The sequence below is a fragment of the Dreissena polymorpha genome, chromosome 10, assembly GCF_020536995.1.
Source record: "Dreissena polymorpha isolate Duluth1 chromosome 10, UMN_Dpol_1.0, whole genome shotgun sequence".
Classification (NCBI taxonomy): Eukaryota; Metazoa; Mollusca; class Bivalvia; order Myida; family Dreissenidae; genus Dreissena; species Dreissena polymorpha.
Genome location: NC_068364.1, coordinates 20325750 through 20348326, shown reverse-complemented (window position 1 = coordinate 20348326; position 22577 = coordinate 20325750). Strand labels below are relative to the sequence as shown.

The 22577-nt window shown below is 35.0% G+C and overlaps 1 protein-coding gene across 1 annotated transcript; it reads left to right on the top strand.

Annotated features, from left to right (window-relative positions):
• The first annotated feature begins 6390 nt into the window (after positions 1-6390).
• Positions 6391-21777, top strand: LOC127848265 (sterile alpha motif domain-containing protein 9-like). Its single transcript, XM_052380630.1, has 10 exons — positions 6391-6632; positions 7545-8313; positions 8527-8832; positions 9121-9325; positions 9631-9689; positions 9871-14216; positions 14394-14532; positions 14731-14826; positions 17484-17582; positions 20377-21777. Exons 2-10 carry the CDS (start codon positions 7761-7763, stop codon positions 20421-20423), a joined length of 5850 nt encoding a protein of 1949 aa, XP_052236590.1. The 5' UTR covers positions 6391-6632; positions 7545-7760; the 3' UTR covers positions 20424-21777.
• Positions 21778-22577: the final 800 nt, after the last annotated feature.

Genomic DNA, 22577 nt, shown 5'->3' with positions numbered 1-22577 from the left:
CCAGTTATATATGTTGAGGATGTCAAGATTAAAAAAGACGGCGTAACGAAGTGTGTACCGCTCTAGAAAGTGATAGGTACATGAAAACCAACCAATCAAACAAAAAAGATTACGCCGAAGTACCATGCCAAACAATCACATATACGTGCAATAAAGGTGTAATGAAAAACAGAAAAGAGTAAAGCCGGTTTGATACTAGTATAAGGTTGATGTAACCAAATACTGCCATTGTTGCTATTCGTAATACATGAAGCAATTTGGAATACCTGACATCTGCTTAGAAGATGCATATCGGTGATGTTTTTTTTAATGAAAACTTAAATATTAATTGTTTATTTAATGCAATGACATTTGACGCGTTTTACCATAACGATACTGATAAATGTATATGACTTTGATGTGACACATTTTGGACGACCTTCTTTTAAACCAGTTCTGATTTGGTCACTATATTATAATCGCAAAAACTGAATTTGTAGTGGATATAAAGATTTGTGCAAATGCAAATACACGATATTATTTCAGTAGAAGTTATCAATATATACATGTATTTTTTCTGTTTTATACCTATGTCAATTACATATTATTTATGACTGTTGTATTGAGGGAATAAAGTATTGGTTCACTTAGAAAGATTATTTCGTTTGTTCCTAACATTGCCTTTTTATCGTTAGTAATGTTAATATGTCAAATGCATAACGAAGTAAATCCGACCCAAATCTTTTTTCTTCTTATGTATATAAGTGCTGAATATAATTGAAAATTTATGCAGAGACATCGTAGGAAGAAATGACGTAACACATATAATGGTTTATTTTCATAACAAAGTTAGAAACTAGCATCATGACATATACGGAACAAAACGTGTTAGTAAGTACCACTAATAGCAATTATATGTCAGACGTGTCTATGAAGACTTTATAAATAAAACAAAAACCCTACAAAAATCAGCTGTACATGTTTTGTTTGGTTCGTGTTTTTTTATTTGCTGTTTTAGTCCGGCTCTGTTGAAGGATTCTTTCTAGCATATTCTACATTTAAACTGATGTGGTCCATGAATGGGGCATGGTATCTCAATCCTCCGCTGATGTAAAATTACTCATTACATATACTGCAACGAAAGATGCACTTATTTTCGCCCTTTAACCTGCATCATCTGAAAAGACAGTAAAAGAATGGTTAAAAAAAGTTCATATCAGAATAAGGTCGACACGTCATAAAAAAACATTAAATTAATTATAGTATTACTGAAAGGGCTGACAAACGTTCTATTATCTCGTACATCAGCCACCACACAACCCATCTTCTTGAAAAAAAAGGTGAATTGATTCAGTTGGTTTGCAGGTTTTTCGTACAGCATTATTATTATTCTAAAGTAAGTAACGTGATTAAGAAAACACTTATATTGCACCACGTAACATGCTATAAAACTATAATATTGAAGTGCACATATAAACATCATTTAAGATTGGTAGGTATATCATGTCAAGCTCTTTTACATATGAAAGAGCTGTTTGTCATTTGGAAGTCAGGTCCCAAAATGTGCTTAAAAAGGAAGTCAGTTCCAAATAAGGGGGTTAAACCAATATTTTTTGCCAATAAATTAATGATCAGTGATAAAACGGCGTCGGTAGAATGAAATAATCATGATTTTATTTATATTTTACTGTTCACGTGTGTCAATACTGTGTATTATAAGAGAAAATGATATTTGCACATCCAATTTATCGAACGTCCCGTAAGTAGACAACAGATTTGTAGACGGTTTTCCTTCAATAACTTTTTTATCCCGACGTCTACGATCTTGAAACAAAAACCGAGGGAAGCACAAACACCGAATAGCCGAAACGGCGTATTCATTAAAAATAATTACAAATACAAAGGGGCTTACCGGGTGAAAAAATCCTCCCTTAAAGAAAATCCAACAAACGACGCCATCTTTGAAGTTTTGCAACAACACGCGGTAAGCTCCCGTATACGCATATAAGCAATCCTCGTAGTTTCAAAAAATATAACGACAGCAACAGAACTCTCCAAATTATTAATTCGTTTCGCGCTGGGACGCTTTATAATTTTCGGGTTTGTAAATCGTCAAAAGATGCATATACTGGCTATTTTAGAGCATTGTGAATTTTCAGTATTACTGAAACAACTTTTTTCAATTTTGTCCATTTACCCAAACGTGAAAAGGCCCTTTAAATAAATAGGTTTAAACTAACTGAGCACTGCAAAAAGATTCGTGTTACCACATATTTATTTTGTTAGTCATATTATTGATATAACAGTGTACGTTTTCGAGATATTATCAAAATATTAAGAGTACTATCGTAAATTATATTCATTTAATAGTATTATTGATACTCACAATACGCCGCAAACGTGGACGATTAAAACGAGCTACGCTATATTTAACAAGAGTTTTTTCGAGAATATTCTTGGTTTATTGTAAAAGTCGTAAGCCATGCTACGCCACCATAGTTGATGGAATACACGCGCGTGCGCGCATTCTATACATAGCCGCTGAAATCACTACGATAATGTCAGTACGATCCGCTGCGACCGCAATGCTTCTGTAAGCGATATTAAACAACTGCAGCTAAAAATAGACATAGTATGTATTTCCAGTGTGTACACACACCAGCCTTTACTGTATTAACGCAGTCACGATACCATTACATCTATTTATAGTATGGTATTTCCACTGGAATTCCTTCTGGATTAACTGTAACGTACAGAAAGTCAAAGACTAACGATCGTTATTTTTTACAAAAATACTAAAGGATATTAATTTTGTTTTTCAGTGTACACTACTTTCGATGTAATGCATTTTATTCCGGGAATTTAATAGTTTACCATGAGCGAAGTAATTTAAAACGAAACAATGTGTTGTTGACAAAATTGACTCAATCAAGTGTGCAAAGTCAAGTCAAAGGCTCAGGGATTGCAATTTAAATGCTAATAGTCATACTGGTACGTACACAACTATTTTCTATATGTGCAAATTATTTTTTAAAAATTGCATATTATATAATTTATATAGCCAGGGTTTTCTTGACATTGCGGGAATGTAAACGACACATTTTAGAATTTAATAAAATTAGATCTAATAATTGAGGTTAAGATAAATTTTTGAATTTTATTTCTTTTTCAATTAACGGTGAATTCAGATTATCGTTGTTCGAAATAACGGTGTTGAAGTGTACATATTTTTTTTCACGTTATTACATGTGTTTTCAAGAATGTTGCCAACAACAAATTGCTAACAAAAAATGACTAAGTGAACGTTATTATATTTAAATGTAGTAGAAAGTCTCCATGGTACGAATTTCCCCATAATTCCGAATTTGAATTTAAAGCAAGTGCATAATGATATCAATTTTAATATAACAAATTGAAATAACAATAAAAACATACCTCGCAAACTGTTGGTTATCGTCGATTGTAGGTTCCAACTTCTCTTATTATTGAACACAAAGGTTAACATTCAACAACAGCAAAGTTTGAAAATACAATTAGCCAGTACAGAGTAGGTCAGTGAACAAAGGAATCGAGTGGCGCACAGGCGGGAGATCTGCTGCGTAACAGTATAGGCCTTAAATTGAATGCATGAGTCATACGCCGTGCCAATCTGTTAGTATATACATACATTTTTTTCTTTTTCATTAAATACATACATGCCTCCGCAGTTAACTCAGTCTATTACTAGCGCTCACCACATACACGCGCACTATCAAGTTGCCTGATAATATATTTATTATGGATGTATAATAAACTTATAAACAATACATGTAGTTTATTAAGTACACCATAAACATGCTGGTTTAGATAAAAAGAGAATCACGCTTGCAAACATTCGAAGATACACAAACGGGTCAAAATGCAAATCTACTTATAAACGTTTTTTGTAAAAAAGAAACAACAAAAAAACGTCAAATTCTTTATGAAAAGATATAACAATTTAATGTACATGTTAATATTGTGTGATTTTTAAACGTTCTTATAACGTTCTGCGAACGTTTGCAATGTAACTTTGAAATTTGGTTTCCCGATAACGTTCCGACAAAAACGTTGTAAGAACGTTACAGGAACGTTACACTTTTAAAGTCCACCAATACATCATAGGATCGTTAAAATATACTGTTCAAATGTGACTTTCATATTATATATTTCATATAACTAAAATAAGTTCAGAATACTGAGAGTTTGATTTTTGTTACAACGTTCTGAAAACGTTCTGGGAACGTTCTTTGTGATCATAACCTAAATAGAACTTAAGCGTAACGTTATTTGAACGTTACGTGCTAGCTGGGAAAACACGATACGCTTCTGGTAATTGTTTGTGAGGTGAAGTAGACGATTGGTGTTACATGTCATGAAAATGTTGCTCATTCACTTCCGTATGCATCTGCCTGTAGTCAATGACACGTTCGTCATTGGGGCGAATTTCTTTTGTCTCGCTGGGTAATTGAATTGTTTCACATATGTAATTGTCAAATCAACGAAAACATAATACTGAAATAGCCGTCTGTAATTATAGAATAAGGTAATGTATTCAATATTAAGTCATTTGTGAAATCTGTTAAATCATTTTATTAAGTTAGACTTCCAAGGGTTTAATGTTTGCTACAAAGTATCAAATCATATGAAACACAAGAGTTCCGCGGTCGGAGATGACCGCATTGAAGCCGGATTTTTGATTTAAATGACAGGAAAGTACCTTTCGTGTTTTTGTCAATGCAATACTTAAATTACTGAAATATTGTTCAAAGGTCAAAATGAAATGTAAGTACTTTTCAAGGCATGAGCAAACCTTGTGTTATGTTTTGAATGCATGCATATACATGAACAACAATAACATTTAAGGTCACAAATTTGAACTTGAATTGACAATTAGGAAAGTTTGATCTCAGTGACCTTGACCTTAGAATGAATGACCTTGAAATGACCAGTGGTCATCTAAGTGTGCTTGCAAACCTTCATGTCAAGTTTGAAGACTCTATGTCCAAGCATACCAAAGTTATAACAATTTTAACATTTTAACATTTAAGGTCACAGTGACCTTGACCTTCAAATGAATGACATTGAAATGACCAGTGGTCATCTTCTAGTACTGGCCAATCTTTATTTCAAGTTTGAAGACTCTAGGTACAAGCATACCAAAGTTATAACATGAAATAAGAACTTTAACATTTTTACATTCAAGGTCACAGTGACCTTGACCTTCAAATGAATGACCTTGAAATGTCCAGTGGTTACTTACTAGTTCTGGCCAACCTTCATGTCAAGTTTCAAGACTCTAGGTCCAAGCATACCAAAGTTATAACAACTTTAACATTTTTACATTCAAGGTCACAGTGACCTTGACCTTCAAATGAATGACCTTGAAATGTCCAGTGGTTACTTACTAGTTCTGGCCAACCTTCATGTCAAGTTTCAAGACTCTAGGTCCAAGCATACCAAAGTTATAACAACTTTAACATTTTTACATTCAAGGTCACAGTGACCTTGACCTTCAAATGAATGACCTTGAAATGTCCAGTGGTTACTTACTAGTTCTGGCCAACCTTCATGTCAAGTTTCAAGACTCTAGGTCCAAGCATACCAAAGTTATAACAACTTTAACATTTTTATATTGAAGGTCACAGTGACCTTCACCTTCAAATGAATGACCTTGAAATGACCAGTGGTCATCTGTTAATCCTGGCCAACCTTCATGTCAAGTTTGAAGACTCTAGGTCCAAGCATACCAAAGTTATACCATGAAATAAGAACTTTAACATTTTTACATTCAAGGTCACAGTGACCTTGACCTTCAAATAAATGACCTTGAAATGACCAGTGGTTACTAACTAGTTATGGCCAACCTTCATGTCAAGTTTCAAGACTCTAGGTCCAAGCATACCAAAGTTATAACAACTTTAACATTTTTTATATTGAAGGTCACAGTGACCTTGACCTTCAAATGAATGACCTTGAAATGACCAGTGGTCATCTGTTAATCCTGGCCAACCTTCATGTCAAGTTTGAAGACTCTAGGTCCAAGCATACCAAAGTTATACCATGAAATAAGAACTTTAACATTTTCGAGCACGCCGCCCGCCCCCCCGCCCCGCCCCCCCCCCGCCCCCCCGCCCGCCCGACAACATCAATCTATAAGCCGAGATTTTTTCGAAAAAAATCCGGCTAAAAACCCATCTTTACAAACTAAGAAGAAAAACATGTCCGACTCAATGGGTACAGTCGACTCAAGGGCGAGTTACTCTATATCAGTTTTCATTCAGATATGTTAATAAGCCTATCTATAAATAGCATATAAACATGCATACGTTATCAAAGATAACGTCAAACAGCCTTGTACAAATCTTTACTGAATTATTTTGCCGACTGCAATATCAATAGGCTAAAATACCGATTTCAGTCTGATTAGAAAGGACGCGTTGATATGAAGGAAGCATAGATATTTTCTGAAAACGAAGACTTTTTCAGAAAACGAAGACACAGTATGGTGTTTCAGAGAGACATCGAAGTTCTATGTAAATAATAGAGTGAAAATAAGGTTGTGATTACGATATCTTCTCAATAGGGAATTATTTTGTATTTAATACATCAGTAACAGAATACCATGTGCGACGGTCAGTGAAATATCAATTCAATTATCATAATGCATGTTAACGAAGAAAAGAGGAAACGTATGTTCTATTACTATGTAATGTCGTGACAATTTGGAACGAAAATGAAATGTAATAAAAAAAACACTTAACATTGTCTGTATGTACGTGAACAAAGGATAGTGACTAATTGCATGAACTGTGAATAGTGAAAATGCATTTGAATGATTAAATGATACATTTTTTCAAACGTCTGCAACTTGCCAATCGATAAAGGACTTTATGTGCTTAAACGATTTCTCTTCTACGTGCAACTAGAGTTTCACTTTCGATGTTCCTGAGAGCAACAATGTCTTTAACTTTAAAGTAATGAAGTATACTTAAATGAGCACCGATCTTTAATGGATAAATTAGCGCCGTGCTTCACGTTTCTGGAATGTAATTAAACATGGTGGTCTATACGTGTATCAGTGAACCTCTATGCTATTGAGGTTTCGAAATAAACTGCGCACAATCGATACGATTGAGTACATCAATAGTATCACATCATCTACAGTGCATTGGAAAAAAAATTGAATAATGTACATGTATACGAATGAATGCATCATCTTTAAATGAGTACATCTAAACAAGATCAAAGTTTAATCTGTGCATTTAAATGTATTGCACGGAGGAATGCGAATGATGTGCCAACTTTAAAAGTAATAAATCAAATCGTATATTTCTGTATTTGATTAAACACATTATGTGACATTGTAGTATAACGTGTCGAAGGTGACTTGTCGCTATGTTTTCATATTAAGCGGGTGGATATATGAAAAACAATAGCCCCCACGTTTATACAATACGAAAATTAAAATATATCTGTAATACACTCTTATTAATTATAAAAGTGATTGCATTATATTGGTAACAAATTTAAACCTTCTTTTTCAGGCCATGAAAATCTCTCAAATCAACAATACTGTTCTGAAACACATATCTTTGAGTTCTGCGATTTTTGCACATGTTGGAAAACGAATTGGCATTTATTCCTTAGTGCCACTTCTACAGTACACTGATGGGAAACCTTATGCATATTGGTCTTGAAATAACATTATTCATTGGACATATACCAACACACAAGCCTGAGACACGCAATTTTGAATAATCATGGAAGAAAAAAATAATTTTCATAGACTTGTTGAGTTACATTTCGATTGCTGTATCCTAGCACTGCGGGAATTTTTACAATGGGAATTATCGAATAATGGGTTCACAATACAATCTTTCTTAAAACAGAAAGACATGCTCATCTGGGTAAAAACCGCGAAGTTGTTCAAAGAGCAAGAAGCAGTGCTTTCAAATCCAAATGTGACGTATGACATGCTGGATATAACGCTTGCAACTCGACTGATTATTGAAAAGTGTCGACCCCAAGACGCCAGTATTCTCAAAGCTGTAAAGGACCTTCGAAAATCACGCAACAATATAGTACATACCACAGATGCAAAGATACAGGGAACAGCGCAGTTCAATGAAGCATGTAACGCGATATTTACGATTGCTGCTGTCTTGAGCGCTAAAATGAAGCAAACTATTAAGTGTAAAATCAGCGCAATACAGAACAAAGAGATTGTCAAGACATGCACCAATATGGAGAAAATAATGTTGAATGGAGAATATTTTATGATAAAATTGGTTGAATCAAGTGATGTTGAATCAGGTATACTCTCTTAAAATAGCCATACTATGTTTACCTTTCTCTGTTTATTTTCCCAAAGTTACCAAAATTTGTTCTTCGAATATTGTTGCTGGTTCGGTATTTCGTTACACGTTTCATTAATGAAAGTAGTTCAGACAAAGCAGTCTAAAAAATGTTACTAGGTATTAAAATATGTACATACGATGTGCTTAAATTTTAAAGCTCATTTTACAGAGAGCCAAGACGGGAGGTTAACACTTATGAAGTTCAACATGACAAAATGGATACGCCAATTGTCTAGAATGCCAAATGTTAATACATTTTTGAAAAGATTAAAAGACGCCAATGTTATAACCGAGGCACATATATCTGACATAGAACACGAATATAGCTACGGTAGCCAAATGGAGAAGCTAATATTGATCGTACAGCAAAGTGTAGAGAGCACGACACTATACCGATTTTGCAAGGAACTTCGGAGCATGCATGCGCAGTTGGCAGATCTGATTGAAAACAAAAATACAGATGGGAAAGAAACGGGTAATTCATGTTATCAAGTTTGCAGGAAAGCATATCCTTATTAGCTGAGTGCTCATCGTCGTCTTGGTCTTTTTTACTTTCATATTAAATTTAAGTGAAAAATAAGAGTTGATCAGCGCGGGTTGTTACCCTATATAACTAAATGTTTGCTATTTAAAAATTAAAGAATCATGGTATACATACTCGGAAAACCGATCACGGGATATTTATGAACAATGCTTATCTCGATGAAATTAATGGCTATTTTGAGCAAACATGAACTCATTTCTTATCATCCTTTGCTTTTAGATGAATACTTGCGACAGGTCGAGCAAGAGTTCGTGTTAAATTTTCTTCGTGATAAATTGATAGAATGTCCCAACTGTCACATTTCTTGTGAGGAAATTCATATTGCTTTAGAAGACGAACTCCGTGGATATTTGGAATTTGCAGTCCTTAAAACACATTTCCTACAGATATTTTCGAAAAGTACTTTCGTTGAAGGAGACACAAGGTTTGTATGTGTGAACTACAAAACCCAACACTATTAGGCAGACAGAATGTTGCAACATAAACGTTTATCAAAACTAACATTGGTTATTGTCGATTTAGCTCTTATTTTGTATTCTTAACTAACATTAGACTGAGACACATAATTTCCAATAACGATTCAATTATTACCTCTTAGTTTATTTATATTGATTCTAAATACCACTTCAAAACTGCAATTAAAATTAAACCATTTGTCAGGCACTATTCATTGAATATGATTGATCTGCCATAACATAAATGTGCGCTCTAATTGCAATTGTTTAATAGCTTTAGGGACGTAACATGGAAGTCATCGCCTCTTTCCAAACAACAGTCACACAAAGAAGGTAAATATATTTAATGTCTTTACGATAATATGTACAGAAAATGTTGCATTATCTGTTATTCTATTAAATGAGTTAACTAAGTTTTGTAGCATACACGGCTATGTAACCTCTCTGAAAGCCACGTCTTCTGCTTACGGTACTATTTAATTTTTTTTTTTTTTTTGTCGAAATATATGTTTAGGAAACGAAACGGTCAACTTTGTAACAATGAAATTAGACGAGTTTGCCTCATTTGTCGGGAACATGATGGGAGCTATAAAACCAGAACTACGAGATATTTTCCAAACAGCAATATGCGACGAAGCCATAACTGCAAACACTTTTGAAGAAATGGAATCATCCGAACTGAAAGAAGTTTTCACTGGATATTTAGGAAGCATCAAATATGGAAAAGGAATTGACCATTCACTTAAAAAACTTCAAAAGGATATCAAAGAAAATAAACTGCGCGCAGGAATTAAAACAAATACTAGACTACAACAGCTACGCGAGTTTGATCGGCCTAGCTATACATTAGTATACTCCAAAGGTGCAATTGTAAAACCACAAACAGGTAATTTGTTGGTTCCGGTTCACGAATTTCGTTCATTAAATGTTCCTAGCAAACACTGGATTGCAAAAGAAACTTTGCGTTTTCTCGCGGCCTGTATGAATGCACGCAAGAACGGAACCTTACACTTTGGAATTAGGCCAGGTGGTGATAGATGTGGGACTATTGTAGGCATAGACATCATGAACGCGAAAGAGGTTGACGAGGAGATATCGAAATGTATGAAACTGTGCTTTTATGGCGAGCATTTGCCTTTCCTTATGTCCTGTATTCGCCCAATCCAGGTTATAGCCATTGAAGACAGTGAAAATGTTGTTTATGAAATAGATGTCGTACCGTCATCACTATATGCCTTTGAAGAGATGATTCCCTTGAGGTATCCACCAAAAGGACCACAAAATGAAGTAACATTCGTTTATGATCAGAATAGTTTGTGTGAAATTGTATCAATTGGTAGGGACACGTGTATGTTTACTGACGTAGAGAATGTATACAAAATGCGATTACAAGAAAGAATTATAATTGAAAGCAAGGTCAATGGATTCCTCATTGAAACATCGGAATTAAGAACAACACTCATGTCGAACCTTACAGGAAAAGGAAGCAAGTATGTTACAGATGAATACATTCCCATTATTGTAAGCGGAAACATGAGCGATCAGGTTGAAATTTGGAATGACATCAGTATGGCATCAGCATTTTCTTCCGCAAAATTCGTTCTTGACTTTGATGCCTCTCCTGATCTAAGGAAAGACGTCGAAACTGACAGATCTGTCTTTACTGTAAAGACGGCAGAGAATTGTCTAGATAAGGTTCAGATCGAAAACACCAGTAATCCAGTTTGGGTGTATTGTAACGGAAATACAGAGATTTCACAACCAAGGATGAAGTTAAAATCCTGGACAAAATCACGACTTGCTGGCGTAAAAAGTTGTTTGGACACAATACGGATGTTTATTCCTAAAGGCAGAGCACGAATATTATTTCTTTTGTATGGCGAGTTGACAGACCAAGAACCTTTGTTTTACATAGCAAGAGAAATGTTGGCATCGACTTTTCAGGACGAATGTATAATATTGACCCAACATGCCGATAACTGCAAAGAACTCAGAAATGACGTTGCTAGACAAGTTGGGGACAACGAAATTGACAGATGCATTCTTGTTGGTCACGACTGGAAATTTTTGTCTGATGTCGTGCGGTCGGTATTTCGACCGACTTCAAATGTTGTTTGCAAATTGCCAAGTAGCTCAACGGCAGTGGTTGTAGAAATGACAAGCAAAGAACGCACTGACCTGAAACTCACCGATATTGATATTGTGAGCGGTGAAGAATGTGAAATTGAAGCTGAGAGGATGAGTGACAAAGAATTGCAAGAAAATGAACAAGAACATCAGAAAAGGTTTTACAAAGGTAGTGGTACATCATGGTGGAACTTTTATTACAATAATCAAGTAGGAGAACGCAACTGCTATAGGAGACATTTAGAGGATATAAACAAAGCTCTCAGGTGCAATAAAGGTGAGCAGCTTCTTGAAACACACGAAATAAAACATCATCCAGGTGCAGGAGGAAGTACATTAGGAATGCACCTTATCTGGCACTTCAGTCAATTTAAAAGATCACCGCAAAAAGCTTTTAGATGTTGTGTTGTGAAACATATCTCCGACAAAACAATAGAACAGATAGAACGATTTCGAAACTTTAAGGATGTCGAAGACGCAAAACCTATTATACTTCTTGTTGACAACAAAAGTGAAGATTCCGTTATCTTTCTAAAATCAAAATTACATGAGCTGGCGTATAAAACAGGAACACCAGGAAAGTTATTTGGCCTTATTATATTGATAGGTAGATGTCCTATTTCAAAGGGGAAAAGTCAACTTGCTGATGATTATATTTTAACGCATTCTTTGAAAGGAAAGGAAATGTTATGGTTTGACAAGAAATACAATGAATTAGAAGACAAAAGTGGCATCGACGTTAAAACTTTAATTGCATTCAACGTCATGAGAAATTCTTTTGATGAAAAATACATTATGGAACTAACAGCTAACATCTTGAAGGATGTGACTGACCTTGAGAAAGAAGTTTTAACAACCTTAGCATTAGTTTCATCATACGAGAATGATCACCCAATACCGCAAAGTGTTTTTGATAACATGATGAATGAACAACAAGACATAGATAATTTAATTAAATTACCGTTCGGTATTGCACATACACGCAGGGAATTAGAAAGCTTATCTTTGCATATAACAGTATGGAACATGAAGGTGTCTCCTGCAATGGATCTGCTTATAACTAAACGGGAAACTGATCAAAATATAGGGGGCATTTCAATTATATCACAGCCCCTGGCAAGAGCAATAATTTCGTCCATAATGTTACAACAGAACAAACCATTGGAATACATTGTCAATTTTGTTTTAGATTTAGTGGCTCAGCATGCTCATGAAGCGAATCCAATGTCAAAACTGTTTGTTAAAATTGTCTGTAGTCTCTTCAAAACAAGGCAAGTCGAAGAAATTGACAATAGAGAAACACGACTAAAATTCTCTGATCTTGTGTTGGACTTAGAAAAAAAGGAGACTGAACATCCGAGACAAACAGTGCTAGAAACCATGAGCCGGTGTTTCGATATAACAAAAGATGCCATGGTAGGTCAGCAGCTAGCAAGATATAATATATTCATTAAAGAATTTAAAGAAGCAGAAAATGCGATACAGAGGTCATTAGCAATCAAACCCGACAACTCCTATCTTCTTGACACATACGGACAAATATTCAAAGCACACATGGAAAATGTACTAGAAACACGGGAACCAATTGACAACGAGAAAGCCACTCACATTATTGAATTGGCCTTTTCGGCAATCGAAAAGTTTAAGGATGGACAAAAGGCGGCAATAAAGATGGAAGGCGATACGAATATGAGTTGTTTTCACATGGAAGTGAAAACAGCAATTACTTTGCTAGAACAGTTTCACCGGTTTGAGTGTTGCAAAGAACGTGTTCAACTGTGTAATTATCTCCAGCAAAAAGAGGATAACATTAATGAGTCTCCTTTTTTTGAGTTACTTCAAATGTGTCAAAAGCTTGAACATGTGAGGTGTGGGAGCGCATGGCAACAACATTTGGAGCAATCTCTACGTTCACTTGAAGAAAAGAACTATCAAATCAAAAGATTTCTTTACACGGTACCACACGATGATGAAACACTGTTATTAAAACTGAGAGAACGATACGAACGCTTTTATGGAGGACAAGTTGATAAGTATCAGTTTACATTTGGCCTAGGCTTGAAACCACTTATGAATGCTATGCAGGCGAAAGAGCATAAACACAGGGAGGCACTAGAAAAACGGGTCAATGAAGCCAAACATAATTTATCAGGGAATGTTTTAAAACAGACGACAGACATCCGTGATCTACTTGTTTACGTCGGGCACAGCATTATAACGCTCTGCAATAGATCCAGTAAATCAAAACGCTCTACATGTGATACAAGAGAATACATAACTCTGTTGAACTACAGTACCAAGTTATTGACATTGCAAAGGGAAAAGCAGTTACCCAGAAAGTATCTTGAAGCATACTTATACTTTGCAATGCTGCATTGGCCACTGCTTCGAAGGACTCAGATAGACTCGGAATGTCTTGTAAGCGGGAGCGTTTATGAAGAAGTCATGAAAGAATGGGATACCGAGTACGACAAGAACCATTTCATTCACACAACAGAACAATCCAGACTGAAGAAACCGAAGAACTACTATGCGTTGGGAAAGGGTCCAGCCGGAAATGATATTGTTGATTTGGAATCAATAAGAAAAGAATGGATGGATCGAAAAAAGACGAATGGAAGAACACGGCCGCCAGTGTTTAAGGATTATTTTTGGAGAGAATCGTTTGTGGAGGACGAATTACAGCGACTAGATGGAATTGTTGATGGAAATGGTCATCTTATTTCACACACGGTAATCAGATAAACCTTTTCGAAAATGTGCACAATAGTCCGTTTTGCTAACATCTTAATGAAATAAAATATAAAGACTACACCGATTGTAAAATGATATACGACTTACAAAAATCAAATACGCAAAAGCAATTAATCCCTCGTTTAAAAGTTAAAATTATCACACGTTTCTTTTTAGGCCGATTACTCCAATAACCGACAACATACGTTCAAAATAAAAACGTACTACCCTTGTGACGGGCTAAGCAACAGGCCGGTGACCTTTGTGCTTGGATTTACCTGGAAGGGCCCGACTGCCTTCGATGTCAGAGAGACAGGTTATCCTTACTTGGCAAATTCCTTATTTTTATCACTGTGTTCCAATGTCTAATGTTTTACACTAAATTTACATAGTCTCTATATACTAATGTAACATTTAGACCCAACAATATACAGTTTATGAAATACTTGTATGTATTCATTCATTTATTTTAAATAAACTCCACGTTCTTAAATTGTTATCTTTTGGTTTCCAGAATCATCACCTCATATTGATAACATCCCTACATCGGATTCTCGATCGGGTGTCGCAGAATTTGACACCGCTGGAAAATATTCCCATGATGTTTGTAGTACGTATACAAATGTTCCTTATTATATCATGTACTTTGAGATCAACTTGAATTCAGGTTCATTCCAGATAAATGAAGATCATGGCCAAAGTTACTGTTAACACAAGCAAATTCGTTGAATTGATATCCCCCGCCATTATACTTCTGGACACAAGATATGGCTCTGGACACACACAAAAAAAGCATTTTTTCAAAATACAAAGGGCCATAACTCCGTTATTATTCGATCGTGTACAATGCCATTTGGCATGCATCATCCTCTTATTCATATATATACTCGTACCAAGTTTCAATGAAATCTGCCAAAGCACTTCCAAGATATGGCCCCGGACACAAAAAAACCGGATCCGCCGATGGCGGGGGATAATAAACAAAACAAGAGCTGTCAGAGGACAGCGCGCTTGGCTATTCGAGTGCTTGACATTATAAGCTATGCCAGCATGGGGAAATTGTTCATATTCAATAATTTATTAGACAATCTTTCAAAAATATAAAAAGGAAAAAAAACAATATTTTTTTTTTTTTTGGGGGGGGGGGGGCAGGGGGTTTATTAGATAAAAACAAGATGTGTTTGTGAAACACAATGTCCCCCTATATGATGTTTGACCTTGAAGGATGACCTTGACCTTGTGAAGGATGACCTTGACCTTGACCTTTCACCACTCAAAATGTGCAGCTCCATGAGATACACATGCATGCCAAATATAAAGTTTCTATCTTCAATATTGCAAAAGTATTCATAAAATAAGTGATTTGTGCCACATATATTTGACCTCTGACCTTGAAGGATGACCTTGACCTTTCACCACTCAAAAAGTGCAGCTCCATGAGATGCACATGCATGCCAAATATCAAGTTGCTATCTTCAATATTGCAAAAGTATTTATAAAATAAGCGATTTGGGCCACATATATTTGACCTCTGACCTTGAAGGATGACATTGACCTTGACCTTTCACCACTCAAAATGTGCAGCTCCATGTGATACACATGCATGCCAAATATCAAATTGCTATCTTCAATATTGCAAAAGTATTCATAAAATGAGCGATTTTGGCCACATATATTTGTCTTCTGACCTTGAAGGATGACTTTGACCTTGACCTTTCACCACTCAAAATGTGCAGCTTCATGAGATACACATGCATGCCAAATATGAAGTTGCTATCTTCAATATAGCAAAAGTTATTGCAAAATGTTAAAGTTGGCGCAAACAGACCAACAGACAGACAGGGCAAAAACAATATGTCCCCCACTACTTTAGTGGGGGACCTAAAAAAAATTGGGGGGTGGGTAGGGGGGGGGGGTGAGAGGGGGATATAATGTGGGGTTGGGTAATTTATAAGATGATGTTAAAAAAAATGGGGGGGGTGGGAGGGAAGGGATTCTGGGTAGGGACGTGGGGTATTGTTTGGGTGGAATCCATTGTGGTTTTCAGGTAAGTGTTGTTTTGTCAAAGTAATAATAAAATGTGATCATAAATAAAGAAGTTATGGCAATTTCAGCAAAATGTTCAATTATCTAAGTGTAAAAGGGGCCATAATTATGTAAAAATGCTTGATAGAGTTGTCTGCTCTTGTTTATAGGTTGGGGTCATGTTGGTAAACAAGTATGCAAAATATGAAAGCAATATGTCAAGGGACAATTAAAAAGAAATGGGGTAGTACGAAAACTTTAACATTTGCTGCATACTTAAGTGGAAAAGGGGCCATAATTATGACAAAAAGCTTGATAGAGTTGTCTGCTCTTGTTTATAGGTTGGGGTCATGTTGGTTAACAAGTATGCAAAATATAAAAGCAATATGCCAAGGGACAAAGAAAATATTTGGGGGTAGTACGAAAACTTTAATTTTTGCACGCTAACGCAGACGCTAAAGCTAACGCTTATGCAGACGCTAACACCGACGCTGGGGTTAGTAGGATAGCTCTACTATATATATTTCATATATAATAGTCGAGCTAAAAATGCTTCCTTTCAAGAACTTCAGTTTTATTCGGATATTGTGCTAAAAATTTTGTGTTGGTACCTTACAAGCAGAGCTGGCTTAAGAATGCATAAGAACTTGTAGAGTCAATGTCATTGTCACTGTTTTCAAGATAGACAAATTGTTTTCTCTTAACACGTTTTTATACAAATAGCTTACATGTATAACATGGTTTCTTGGTATCGCCATGTTTAATGTTAAATAGTTCCCGACTTGCAATAGATATTCTAAGCAAAACAAAATTTGAATGCTTTCTGGTATTTATGAATTGTTGGAAAAAGAAATCCTGACATTCAGAGGAGTGCTAGTACTAATATATTATTTGACTTGTAACTATGGATGTTCTTCCAAATTAACTGTAGTGTTCTACAACAGTGTTTCCTGTTAAATCTGACTAAGCAACCGCAATCTCTGATAACAAGTACATTAGTATCAATATACAAACAATTTTAACGACAAGGTAAATCATATATATGTTTGTTCAAGTCTTAGTTTATATGACATTCATGCTCCAAAATGTGTTGGTAAGTAAAATGTACTTATATGAAACGGGAGCTTCCTACATTTTATCTAGTTTCTGCGTCAAAAAAACAAGAGAGGGTTGCTATTCAAGGCAGTGAAGTCATTCATAATCGTAGCCAAAGATCTACCAATGCTATTATATCGCATGCAGAATTGACAGCATCAGCGGCAGCACCAAGCGCACAGGAATTAACAATTTCTGGAAGAACCGAGACAGTCTCAAACAGTGCCAATGAACAGAATGCGTCAGGTAAGCGGATTGATACATTTTGGCTCAAAATAGAATGTTCATATAAAGCTGCATGCCTTGTTTCAGTAAATAAGTACCTTTTGGGTCAAAATATAATATACATATAAGGTGTCACTTATTATTCAGTAAATACGCTTAATTTATGTCATGTATCATATAAATGTATGTCCTATAAATAACATTTGTGTATCTTATCAACATGTATATTTAGTAAATTGCTGTGTCTGGGGGGTATATGTATTCGGGGGCTGCGTTTAAGTAAGGTTAGCTACAATTGACTGACAAAATCGCGCATGGCGGATTATTTTCACCTGGTAGCCCTCTTTACATATGTATATTGCTTTAAATAAATACACCCTGTCATTCCTCTGTCCCCTTCTTACAAAAATCCCGAAAAAAGTATGTATATTATTTATAACTTACTTCGCTTAAACGCAGTAAGCCTACGTACAGCTTCCGCACCAAAAGATAACCCATCTACATAGAATGAGATTTTGACCAATCTGGTCAAAATATTACTCTATCTGATGAACTTATAATATGAAACTTCTGAAACATCTGAAAAATTATTGAAATAAGATATGTTTGCGCTGAATTCTTAAATAAAAGCGCAAGTAATTAAACTGTTGTTGATGAAGATAATTTCTTCACATGCAAAATGAACACATAGTTGTTGATGTAAATAATAACTTACAAGGGCTTTTGTAAAACATGCATGCCCCCCATATGGGCAGTCCGTTGTAGTGGCAGCCATTGTGTGAATACGTTTTTTGTCACTGTGACCTTGACCTTTGACCTAGTGACCTGAAAATCAATAGGGGTCATCTGCGAGTCATGATCAATGTACCTATGAAGTTTCATGATCCTAGGCAAAAGCGTTCTTGAGTTATCATCCGGAAACAATTTTACTGTTTCGGGTCACCGTGACCTTGACCTTTGACCTAGTGACCTGAAAATCAATATGGGTCATCTGCGAGTCATGATCAATGTATCCATGAAGTTGCATAATCCTAGGCGAAAGCGTTCTTGAGTTATCATCTGGAAACCATTTAACTATTTCGGGTCACCGTGACCTTGACCTTTGACCTAGTGACCTCAAAATCAATAGGGGTCATCTGCGAGTCATGATCAATCTACCCATGAAGTTTCATGATCCTAGGCATATGCGTTCTTGAGTTATCATCCGAAAACCATTTTACTATTTTGGGTCACCGTCACCTTGACCATTGACCTAGTGACCTCAAAATCAATAGGGGTCATCTGCGAGTCATGATCAATCTACCTATGAAGTTTCATGATCCTAGGAGTGTGCGTTCTTGAGTTATTATCCGAAAATCATTTACTATTTCGGGTCACCGTGACCTTGACCTTTGACCTAGTGACCTCAAACGAATAGGGGTCATCTGCGAGTCATGATCAATCTACCTATGAAGTTTCATGATCCTAGGCGTATGCGTTCTTGAGTTATCACCCAAAAACCATTTTACTATTTTGGGTCACCGTGACCTTGACCATTGACCTAGTGACCTCAAAATCAATAGATGTCATCTGCGAATCATTATCTATCAAACGATGAAGTTTCATGATCCTATGCGTATGCTGAGCTATCATCCGGAAGCCATTTTACTATTTCGGGTCACCTGGACCATTGACCTAGTGACCTCAAAATCAATAGGGGTCATCTGCGAGTCATGATCAATCTACCTATGAAGTTTCATGATCCTAGGCGTATACGTTCTTGAGTTATCATCCGGAAACAATTTTACTGTTTCGGGTCACCGTGACCTTGACCTTTGACCTAATGACCTCACAATCAATAGGGGTCATCTGCGAGTCATGATCAATGTACCTATGAAGTTTCATAATCCTAGGCCCAAGCGTTCTTGAGTTATCATCCGGAAACCACCTGGTAGACGGACCGACCGACTGACCGACATGTGCAAAGCAATATACCCCCACTTTTTCGAAGGGGGGCATAATAAGTAAATTGCAATATATAATCATGTATGCTCGTAATTTTGTAACTTATTGTCTACATGGGAATATATGAATATCGCAATATTGAGCTTATATTACACGTTTGACATGCAGGTATGTTGTATTGAAAAGGTAAGTACTACAACATGTATGTGAGCATGAGGTTTTTATTGGTGTGGAGAATTGACCTCAAGTATTTTTGTTGTATGACTTGCACCGTAGACTTACATGACCTGTTTCTTATGTTGACTTTTGTTTAATATTTGCCAATTTATAATTGTGTTATGATTGTTATTCCATATAAGTTAACAATATGTAGTCATGTCATATGTTTTCATGAAATACGCACAGTTCTTTAATGAAGTTTTTAAACTACAAATGCACGTGGTAGGGAAAATTCTACCGAACATAATGTATCATAATGTATGTAAGCTTTCGCCAATCTAATATTCGCATGTTGTACTAAATGTATGTTTTACGATGCATGCGTGTTAAAAGTAAAATTGCATAAATAACTTACCATAAGGGAGAATTGTATTACCACTTGTTTGAGATTGTCGAAAATATCTTTGTCCTAAATATGTGTTGCTTGTATAAGGTTACATGCTTTTAACTGAAATATAATTTGCAACATAATTGATGATGATATTTATATACTTATTTTATATTTTGCAGTATGCTTTGAGAAGGCGTAGTTCGTATAGACCCACGACAACTCTGGAAATGGTTCTTTTTGAAATCATTGAAAGGCCTAATTAAAAGTTCTTTAACCTCTGACAAAACCAAACGATTGATAAATAATATATTATTGTTTCAGGGTCCGTCAATAGAAAAAAGAAGAAGAGGAAGAAGAACAAGAAATAATGTTCACTGGTAATTTTTCTTACTGGGAAAATGATAAACTTTGCAATAATATAACTGATCTTGCATATTAGATCAGAATTGAGATGTGTATACCTTTATTGCTATGTGAAGGAGCGATTAATCTATAGACTTGTTGTTAAAACTGTTGATGTTTTTTAAACCTATTAATTTTATATGCAAGTATAGCTCATTAACTTTCCTGCGGTTATCATTATAATCATGGTATTTTGTGTTAAAATTAAGTTGTTTGTTTTTCTGAGTCAAAATGTTTTATTACGAGTTGTTTGAATAGGATTTTCTCAACTGTATGGTTAATACGTAAGCAATTTTTTGCCGTTGGGAAATCTTAACAATCTCATTTTTAAAGCCTTTCAGTTTAAAGGAAAACTTAAAATTTAAACTATGTATAGCTGCCATAATGGTGGTTAATTGTTATGTGCGTGCGTCCGTCTGATTATTTTTCGGATGGATTTTAACTTAAGTTGCAGTGTCAATTAAAGGCATTATATAGCTTATTTGCACAAGTCATTTTTTTCAAGACATCTTAAAATAACTGGATACAATTGATCACCATGTTGAGACAGCGTTGAATGAACAACACCTCAACGGTCTTAATAAATGTGAAATGTGAACTATAGGGATAATGTAGTTGGTTCGGACTATTATATTTTATCAAGAATGTTTTTAATGAATTGCAACCAATTTTTAATATCACCATTTGGAGACGATGTTTGTCAAAATGTAAAATGGATCAAAGGTCAACGTCACACAAACAGGTCAAACATGGACAACATATACCTTTATATGTGAAATGTCAAACCTACAGGTCAACTGCCTATCATGTTAATAATACATCTGCCCGGATTTTGATGCAATTCCCATGCAGACAATTTTAAAACAATTTTCCAATCTGGAAATTTGAAAGTGAAGCTTTGGATATTCTTTACCAGCTGAAATGATTTTCTTGTATATAATATGCTATTGTGAAATTATAACAAGCATTCTAGAAACAAGTTGCAAACAAAACTTTTTACTTACGACTAATGCACTTTTTAGTTAACATAAATAATTGTTTATGATCGTTTGAACTTTTCATGTGATAATCTATTTATAATCTATTTATTTGACGATTTATTTATAGTGCGTTTTATTTATATAATTTTCGGTGTGATAGTAGGTGTATGTGTTATACTGTTCCATGCGAACTAAACGCAAAACAATACACATTATTGTTTTATGTAGGCTTGTTTGATGCAGAAATGTTGTTCATCAGACGCAATATTTGGATGAGTTACATAAACACAATTGACTATATAATTGATGGTAAAGTTCATATATTTGTGTTTGTAACTTAACTACATGTATTCCATATCTTCAATAATTTAATACAATTGAATACGATGATGTTGTTTCTATTTAAAGTTCTTGTTTCGTTGGCTTATATATGTGAGATGTTATAAACGCATGACCGTAAACAAGAAGCAATTTATTTTGTATATATTTTTTACTTATTATACATTTTATATAATAATGTTTATTTGTACAGGTACTTGATGATGAGAACATGTCTAGCTATGTTGTAATCTTGATGTTGCTACTAGTTGTGTTGTTGTGCTTTATTTAAATTATTAGCAATAATAATTTCCTTATTATGTATAATGTATAATTTAATGTATTATGTATAATCAATTCTGGGTGTACGTCCATTTTGACAATATTCAACTTATGATGATGTTGCCTTCTGGTCAAAGCTTTTAGTAATTTTTCACATCATAAGTCAACAGTTTAGCCTTTGAAGATCAATTGAAATCATTAAAACCTATAAAAAAATCTCTTGCTGCTTAAATTGGTTACTTTGTGTGATATCGTCAACCAGTTAATTGATTATTTTCTTCAAATTAATGTTATATATGTTTTAGTATAACTTATTTTTTCATACCGTGTAAAAAGATCAAAGTTGATTTTATGTTACACGTATTTTATATTCCCACAAAATGATCATGAATGAGTTTTGTTTTTGTCTCGTACACAATACGTGAACCTTGATCTCATTGAGAACGAAATCAAAACTGTCTCAGTAACTTGTGATTCGAATAAAATAACAGCGCATGCACGAGATAATGTAAAAAGCTAATGTTTTGACTCTATGATCAG

Bases quoted from the DNA above. Each gene is read 5' to 3' on its own strand.
- LOC127848265 (XM_052380630.1), top strand. From the start codon at position 7,761: ATGGAAGAAAAAAATAATTTTCATAGACTTGTTGAGTTACATTTCGAT. The intron at 14,217-14,393 runs GTAATCAGATAA...GTTTCTTTTTAG, and splicing joins GTCATCTTATTTCACACACG to GCCGATTACTCCAATAACCG. The intron at 17,583-20,376 runs GTAAGCGGATTG...TTATTGTTTCAG, and splicing joins CAATGAACAGAATGCGTCAG to GGTCCGTCAATAGAAAAAAG.